Genomic DNA, 8,875 nt, shown 5'->3' with positions numbered 1-8,875 from the left:
TATGTAGAACCACTAAGCAACCATACAACAGCAGTTGCTAAGTAACGGCTCCGCGATCAAACATGTTTCCATAGCAACTGTAACAGAGGAACGGTGTTTTCTACGAGATCGGTGTCGAGATGTTATAAGCAAGATGAGTCAGTAGAGTCAGTCAGTCAGTCAGTGAGTTAGTCAGAGAACAGAAGTTCAGTAGTTGTGAGCACTTGCTGAGAGAATCTGGCAGCTGAGGCTGGGGATAGTTCGGGAATCCAGAGGAAAGGGAACGTTGAGCCATTACCAAGCAACGGCTACGGGAGACTGTAACACACTGAGAGCACTAGTCTGTGTATGACAGTGATTGAGTTCAATAAATCCTATTACCAATCCATGCTCTGTCTATAGTCACTCCATCACGTGACAGTATTATCCTCCCACCTGGGCCTGGGACTTGCTTCAAGTTTTTTCTATTAAAAATTTGTATGCACGTCTCTTTCTCCCATGCAAGCTACATGCCCTTCCCAACTCACTCTAATATCCGGAGAGGAGTACAAGTTACGAAGCTTCTCATTATGCAGTCTTCCCCCAGCCTCCTGAGATAAGCCACAGACGAACGCTCCTCACATGAATGGACGCCTAGCTGTCATGCGCATTGACCGGACTTGCTCTGCTTCCAGCTCACGTTCGACAGCTTCACGCTGGGCAGATTCATATCGTTCACGGCCGACGGCTGTCCTGACGGGTCACTCCAGATCACGGAGGCGGACCGGCCGGTGGTCGGGGGCTCCTGGTGTGGCACCTCGTGGGGCGCCGCTCTCTATTACAGCGAGACACGCACAGTGAGTCTCTCCCTGCGCCTTATGAGGCTTGCTCGAGACCAGACAGGGTACAACTTCGACTATCGGATGGGATACAAGATGCTCCCTCGAGACATGGCCATCGTCAGATACGGGGGATCGTTACCAGGTCAGTGCTTCTCCCACATCTCCTGGGTTATGACGCCGTATAGTCTGGTACAGAGGCACCATCGGAGAACCTTCTTGCTTATATATTCAAAATAAACAAACTGATTCAGTATTTCCTCGGAGACATCGCTAAAGACATACTAGACTATACGGTGTCATAATTCAGAAGGTCTCATCATGAATTTTGTTCACCGTGAAGACAAAAAACTTCATACTTATCATATTTATCTGTTTCTATGTTTTAATTTTCGGTAATCAACCTCAAATCCAATAGAGATTTGTCTACAGCTGATTACTATTGCAACATACGTGGAGAATTCATCGCGGGTTGCCTCCGTTTGTCTTACTGTTGAAGCTCTTTCTCCCTTATTCCTTTCCAGGCCTACATGTTATCGAATGATACGACGAATCCTGGGTTTAACGCCATCTCCCACGAATAAATCGCATATTATTCGTATGCTGTACTGCGCTTCACATATTCACACCAAAATGTTACCAGTGCTCACAGAATAAGCGAGATTCACTAAAAATGCTGTTCGTTCATGACCCAGTATGTAACTTCTAATCCCGCAACGAGCCGACCCTCGTCAGTCCGTTACCATGGTAACCAGAAATTGAGAAGTATCAATTATAAATCTCGCGCATACAAAACTTATTTATGTGTACAGAATGATATCTGTGTTGCGCACGTGTAGCGGCTGGGCGACAGATCCTTACGAAAGAGAGAGAGAGAGTAAACTCTCGCTAATCCGGATGCTGCTCACGGTTGGGTATATAGTTTAAAAATGACGCGTGGCATTTAGGAAGGCAGATGAGTCACTTGTCTGTTCAGACAAAACTTAACAGTTTCTTCAGACCTGCATTATTACGTTAAGAACAAGTACAACTTCTGAGTCTTCTGTCGACGAATAAATTTATCTTCTTTTTAGAGATTTTAAATTAAGAATCTACAGTGATATTTTTTATTTATTTTCATCAGCACTACTTATGTCATTACATTTATCTGTGTTTACGTTATTTCTTGTCTTTTAGGGCTTGCCTTTTGCTTCACTAATCCGGATGACCTATCCACTCCCAAAATTAACCTGGCCTGGCGAGGGCTTACTGCATCTTCATTATTCACCTCGGTGGTGGATTCTAATGTGAGTAGCCCAGATTATACGGCGGCGATTGGCAGGATGATTAATGAACGATGAATGATAAAGATGTGGAATGAAACTGTCGTGGAGTAATTTACGGTGCTATCCCGGCGCGTTCCTGGAGGGACTGTGGTAAACCACGATAGGCGGATTCGCAGGCGAGATTGAAAGTTAGGGCCTCATGAATATGGGGCTTGAGACTTACCGCTGCGCCAGCCTGTGTATTGACAACCGAAGACCTACTTTGGAAGGAAAGAAAAGTTCTGCGTAGGGTAAAATTGTCCCTGCGCTCAATTAAGCATTAATATATTAAGGCGTATAGGGGAAAGGATGTATATCTCCACGTATTCCTAACCTCGTCACTAAGTGCAGATGAGTGGTGAGATTCACATGTCGGTCGCTCTGAAGAGCCCCCGGTACCCACTGGGCAGGAGGCTGGGTGGGCCCCAGAGCAGGTCTGTAAGCTGTGGAGATACAAAACTCTTCCCCATTTCGCAAATCTGAACCCGATCACTTGGCCATCCAGTCACTAACCTAGCAACTATAGCGACTGAGCTATCCCGGCTCCTTGTGTAGGCTGAATAAACTGTTACGTAACAATGGATATTCTGTTGCATGACTGAAAATTTGCCATGAAATTAGGTGTGAAGAAAAGTGCCTTCTGGGATTTGACACCACAAAATTAGTATGGCAAATCGTAAACACGTGGTTCTAAACTGAAAATGGAGGCAGAACTTCCCTCCGAAACATTGGTAAGAATATATTAAACTACACGGTGTCGTATGCCAGAATACAGTGTTGTTCACAGTCACAGACGTCAGGACCTCGCAGTTGTGTGCCGTTCCGGGGCACCGTACCGGAAATTGTAAATATTTCCCCGAGGTCTCATAAACGCGGAATACTGCAATTGGCAACGACCATGTAACCGCTGTGTACAAGTCCAAAGATCTCCCACTGAGCTAACGTACGTGGGTATAATATGTACAGAGTTAATTATTTTCCCTTCCTAATCATTTAGGAAGAAAAAAATAATAATTCGAGGCACAGAGTAGCGTAGTTGGTTGAGACGCTATGCTACTAGCCGGAAGGTCGCGGGTTAGATTCCCGATGAGGTCACTGAATTTTTCAATTGACCTAATCCTTCCAGCCGCACTATAGCCCTGGGGGTTGACTCAGCTTCTAATGAGTACCAGGAATCTTCCTAGGGGTAAAGAGAGGCCGGCGCGTAAGGCTGACAACCTCACCGCCATCTATGAGCCGATCGTCTAGAAAATGTGGCAATCTCGACGTCTCACAGATCTATGGGACCCCACGGTTTGTTACCCAGTCCATCACTGTTGAACTACAGCAAAAAGGAAATGTATAATGCGAATAGTCCTGCCTCCATTGGCTGGGGTACTCAAAGCTTTGTTGCTCTACTGGTCAAAAAGCTTTGTAGCAAAATCTGGTATGAAAAGCTTCAGCATAGAATAATGGTCGGAGTGTACCCTTTCTGTTAGCTCTTGTGTGTGTGAACTTTCAGAAGAGACCTTTTGTTTTTACTGTTTCCCCACAGAGGAGCAGGGATAGCTCAGTCAGTGTAGTCACTGGGCTACTGACTGGTCGGCCGTGAAAATGGGTTTCGGTTCCTGACAAATCCACTATTCCAGATAGGCACTGGGGTCCATCCATCTTCCCCTGGGGGAAGCTCTATCAATGGACAGGAAGCGGCCGGGGCGTGAAGCTAACTACTCACCTCCATCTAGTGTCGAAATTATGAATGTGTGGTGTTATACCTCCACTCCCCACATGTCTCCATTATCATAGAGACAACTTCAGCGTTGCTTAACTTAAGCTACCTTGTACAAGAATTACATTGGAGGGACGTGTAGCACGCATGGGGTACACGAGTTATATATATAAAAATTTAGTCTGAAAGTCTGAAGAGAACAGTTGGTAGATCAAGCACAGATGGAAGTACATTGAGATGAATCTTCATCTAAACGGTGCCTGAGGATGCGTCTGGATTTAACTGGTCCAGTGTCGCGCTCTCGTGAACACGTAAGTGAATCTTCGGGGAGGGGGTTGTTTCTTGGCCATCTGAGTGACGGTCAGCTTCTGAAGCAGGACTCTGTAGCCACACGGTACGGCGTCGAGTGGTAGGATGACTCATGAATGATGGTTCGGAAAGGGTTCGGAAGGAAGAGACCGCGGTATAACGAGCTGACATCCCAGAAATTACCTGAAGGAATTGAAGAAAACCACGAAAAACTTCATTCAGATAACCGGTATCTTGGTCAAGATTCGAACAGAGCGCCTCCCGAATATGAGTTCAGAAGGTTACCGCTACGCGCACCCGTTCCGTTCCATGCATTTGCTTTTTTGTTTTTAGTTTCTTGGAATGGTACGTCGGCCACTAACTGGCCTAGTGTACCAGCTCAGGATGATAGATGATGAGTGTGGAGCAGTCGTTGTAATGAGAATTGGAAGGGGAAACTGAAGTAATCAGAGAAAACCTTCCCCAGTACCACTTTGTCCACCATAAATCCCACATGACGTGACCTGGGCTCGAACCCGGGCCGCCGCGGTTGGAAGCCGGCGACTAACGGCCTGCGCTATTGAACGGCACTTTACAGTGTCGCTCTTTTGTGCGCAGGAAGTCTACACACTGGCGTCTACATGAACACAAGCACGGCGCCGCCTCCGACGCCTCCAGCAAGTGCATCGACGTTGACAGCGCCCCCGGTTCCCGATGTGAACCCCACGCCGCTGCCCCTGTATGACCTCGGGGACCTGATGGCCGGCACATACTGCTCGAGGTTGTTCACGGACTGTGACCGCAAGGCCTGCCGCCTCCAGTCGCCAAACTTCCCCGGCATCTACCCGCGAAACCTGACCTGCTACTACGCCGTCAGACAACACGAGGTCCCCGAAGGCAAGCAGGCTCTGATTGCAGTGCGACAGCCTAAAGGCCAGCTCGTAGCCATCCGCAGCCAATCTGCCTTATACGGACCAAGCAGTCAGCAGCAGCAGCATCGCAGCAGGGAACTCAAGGTATGAGGTCCGTGGAGGCATACTTCCACGCATTCCTAAGGTCAGGGGGACCGGGGACATGAGCCTGGTTGCATTCCAGTATCAGTCTTAGTGTAAAATATCCCTATAATTACTGGTTTATAGTTTGTGTCGCCGTGTTGTCTGACAGATATTTAGGAAATTTTTAGAAGGTGATGCATCATTGTGCAGGTTAGACGTGTACCCTGAAGATGCATGCTACATATTCCGCCGAAACGTTGTTCGCGAATTTACTGTTGTTACACCTTTTTACAAGACACCTCTGACGGAAGAAACGTCTGTCTTCAACGAGAGTTCAGATTTGGGCTCCGATCACGTGTTCAGAATAGAACCTAATAATGTTCTAATGATGACGTAATTATCTACGTCACTTTCTGATGATGACGCATCCACAAAGATATTTTAAAGGCATTTGTTACGGATTGTGGGAAGTAAAAAATGACACCGATTGGGTGTCTCACAACAAAGCATCTTTAATTCCAGTCCTGGGTTCTTATGTGGAGTCAGAATATCTGGGATTTTGGACTTTGACCATTGGCAGGTATTTTAAAAACTAGATAATATAATGTTTCGGATATTTGATATGTTTCCGTCCTCAGGTGAGGGGGAGCCACCTACTCTGTTGAATCCCTTACAAAGAGCTAACCTCAATCACTGGATGACCCATGTCAGAGTCAGAGTTACTTTACGACTAGCGGTTCACTGCCAATCAGTTCGTCTTGGCGAGAAGGCCCTTGAGACTCACGACCAGTAATTTATTTTAACTGAATACTTGCTTTCATGGTCTTTATGTAACATCCTCTCCGACGAGAGGATGAGTCTGCAGTTTACAATTGCTGCAGGTCCTCCCCAGCGTAGTTATTTTCAAGCCCGACTCCCACGGGACTCATGGTCACATTTTACTGTCTCAAATTCTAGACTCCCTCAACTTGGAGGGCCAGGTCCCTATATTTATATCCCCCAGGAAGAGGGTGGCCCAGTTATACCCTCAGGCTCTGTCGAAGGGAAATAACAGGAAAATGTGCACTAAAAATTGCCATAAAGGATGCACGAGTAGAAACGTAGGTGAAAATGTTTTGCAACAAACCAGGTCCATGGCAATCAATGCATAGAATTAAATGGAGAATTTGTGAAACCATTCTGAGCCTATCATTAGCGTCATCTGGAGACGAAAACTGAACTCTCGAGAGCAAAACATCACAGATCTCAGGGAGTTGGGAACCTCATTGCTGATTAGGGGGATCCAGTTGGGAGAAATGTCACACTGGGGTGCCTCATCGGGTTCGTTAAGTATTCCATATGGGCGGATTCCTTTCTTATGCAGATGTGAAGGATGTTATCGAGGCTTAAGGGGGTAAAAACTCCTTTCATTTTCAAGATTGGGTGAATTTCTGTGTATATGCAGGATGTTGTATTTAATAAAACAACGGGTTAGGGTGAGTGGGATTGGCAACACACAGAAACACCCACACGGCGTAACCGCCCACGAACTGAATTAACATCATTGCAGGTGTGGTCGGAGTGTGATGACGTGCAGGATTACGTCACAGTGTATGACGGTTACACGACCCGTGACGCAATACTGCTCAAGTTCTGTGGAGGGGGGGAGCCAGTTCCAGAGGCAGTGTCGAGTGGGCCGGAGTTACTTGTCGAGTTTACGAGCTCCCCGTACGGCACCTTCGTCTACCCCGCGCCGCCCCAAGCCCTACACGGATTTCAACTGGAAGTTCAAGTAAGGGTAGCAGTAATCGATCCATACCTCCCCCACCAGAACCCCACGCTTTTCATTCCCCTTTGCTCAAACCCCACTTACACCCTCCAATACTTTATGTGGGGCAAACTTGTACCGATGTTTAATCAGACGCGACGCCAGAAAGACGCGTAAGGCAAGGTAAGCTTGACTCTGCGCTTAATTAATCAAGAACTACGTCATGAAGACGTGTGGGGGGAGTAGCGCTAGATAGAGGTGAGTATGAGTTTCACGCCCCAGAGAAAACAGCTCCAGCGGTACCCCTTGGAGAGGAGGTTGAGTGGGCCCCAGAGCCGGTATGGACGCTGTGGAAAAGGGCGACGTCAAGTGTCTTTCGTGAGAACTTCAAAGCCCATACAGACAGAAGACAGTCTGACCTTCGACACTATGGACTCCAATAACCAGTCATACCAGCTCTCAAAATCTTAATAACTTCAGACTACACAAAATTCCCGCCTTGCATCCTGTCCTACGAGCTGAAATCGGATTTATTGGACACTTTAACACACAACTCTTGACTACACTTTCAGATTACTATTACACACAGACAAGTGTTCTCAGTCACGTTCTTCACTGCGTTGCTTGGTAACGTCTTCCAACGGCGGACGTTCCTCTGCTTCCGGGCTCAAGTCATCGCAGGCTGGAGGCCATCTCACACCAACCTCCTGCTCTTCTCACTGCCGTCTCAGGGCTATCCCGCAATGGGAGTTGGCCCCCTTATATAGCCTCGACACAGACGGCACAGAAAAAGCGCTTCCAACAGTTACTTCATTATTGCGTGTTGCAAAACCCTTACCTATCTATGGCCCTTTCTCTCGCTCCACAGTTCTTGCTTTGAGCAATACACAGTACGGTACTCTTGAAGAGTCATTAGAGTCCACGCCAAATCCTTTCCTCATTATTTTCTCCAATAAGAAAACACTTCAATCGTGACGACAAGAGTACGCAACCTTCACTTGTTTCGCAGTAACCATGACAACGAAGGATTTACACTGAACTGTGGAGCGTTGTATTTTCGATTGCATTCGTTTCAAGTAGAACTCGCTTGTACATTCGAGCAATTACGTGCCTGAATTACATATATAATACAACTGCCTGTACTTGAACCCCCAAAGACCGGCCGTTTCAGCCCNAAAAAAAAAAAAAAAAAAAACTAATGACACAAATGAAAACCTGAAGGAATCTGAAACCAATTGTCTGGAAGAATGTCTGCTGGAGACTCTTCCCTCAACATAGAGTCCAGTGGCGTAGTTGGGTTCCAGAAAAGGCAGATAATTATCGATGAATTATAATTCATCGAACAGTTAAGAAACTGTCATTATTTCAGAACCTGGAGCGGCAGCTCCACGTATTTATATTCCCCAGGAACAGGGTGGCCCAGTTATAACCCCAGGCATTCTATTTAATATTTAAAAATCCAGTTCGTACCTCACAGGAAACACATTACGTCTCCGCTACAGAACCCAACCGGTTAATGCTGTTTAGGGAAACAGTCGCTGTTCATTGTGAGAACCACACGGAACACATAATTTTTTTTAGAGAGAGAGAGAAAGAGAAAGAAGAAAGAAAGAAAGAAAGAGCATCGATTTAAGAAGGTTCCCAGGCTTTGCCCGCTCGTCCTTCTGGTAAGAGTAAAGTGAAAGTGTAGGCGTTAAGATGATTAGAAGCAACGACTCGAGAGAGCTGAGAGAGAGGGGCCGCGGAGCTTTTAATTTCAAAAATTTGAGTTTACGTGTATAATTTTGGTAATTTTGACAGCAAGGGACCGTAATTTTGATGAATTTAAATCGGGAGGGCTGCATGAGAAGCATGCAGTAGCAACTTGGAATTTGGGAACCATCTCAGCATTTGCTTACAAGACAGAGGAAAACCAAGAAAACCTGTGTCGAGATGGCCGGTCGCAGGACCTTCCGGATACGCACTGACTTCTAGCCAGCGGTCCGGCAAGCAAAACAGACGGGCGATTCCCTAACGTTTCCCTAGCATGTGTGCTT

At 46.6% G+C, this 8,875-nt stretch overlaps 1 protein-coding gene across 1 annotated transcript in view; it reads left to right on the top strand.

Annotated features, from left to right (window-relative positions):
• Positions 1-653: 653 nt before the first annotated feature.
• LOC111861304 overlaps positions 654-8,875 on the top strand; it is a gene marked incomplete at its 5' end in the record, with an annotated part of 26,487 nt that continues 18,265 nt past the window's right edge. The window contains 3 exons of the mRNA XM_033750323.1: positions 654-942; positions 4,716-5,113; positions 6,642-6,863. Of these exons, the coding sequence (XP_033606214.1) occupies positions 654-942; positions 4,716-5,113; positions 6,642-6,863 (909 nt within the window). The remainder of the gene's footprint in view (positions 943-4,715; positions 5,114-6,641; positions 6,864-8,875) is intronic.

This window comes from Cryptotermes secundus, unplaced genomic scaffold, assembly GCF_002891405.2.
Source record: "Cryptotermes secundus unplaced genomic scaffold, Csec_1.0 scaffold1534, whole genome shotgun sequence".
Lineage (NCBI taxonomy): Eukaryota > Metazoa > Arthropoda > Insecta > Blattodea > Kalotermitidae > Cryptotermes > Cryptotermes secundus.
Note: the sequence above shows the minus strand (reverse complement) of the source record. Positions and strands in the feature narration are given on the sequence as shown.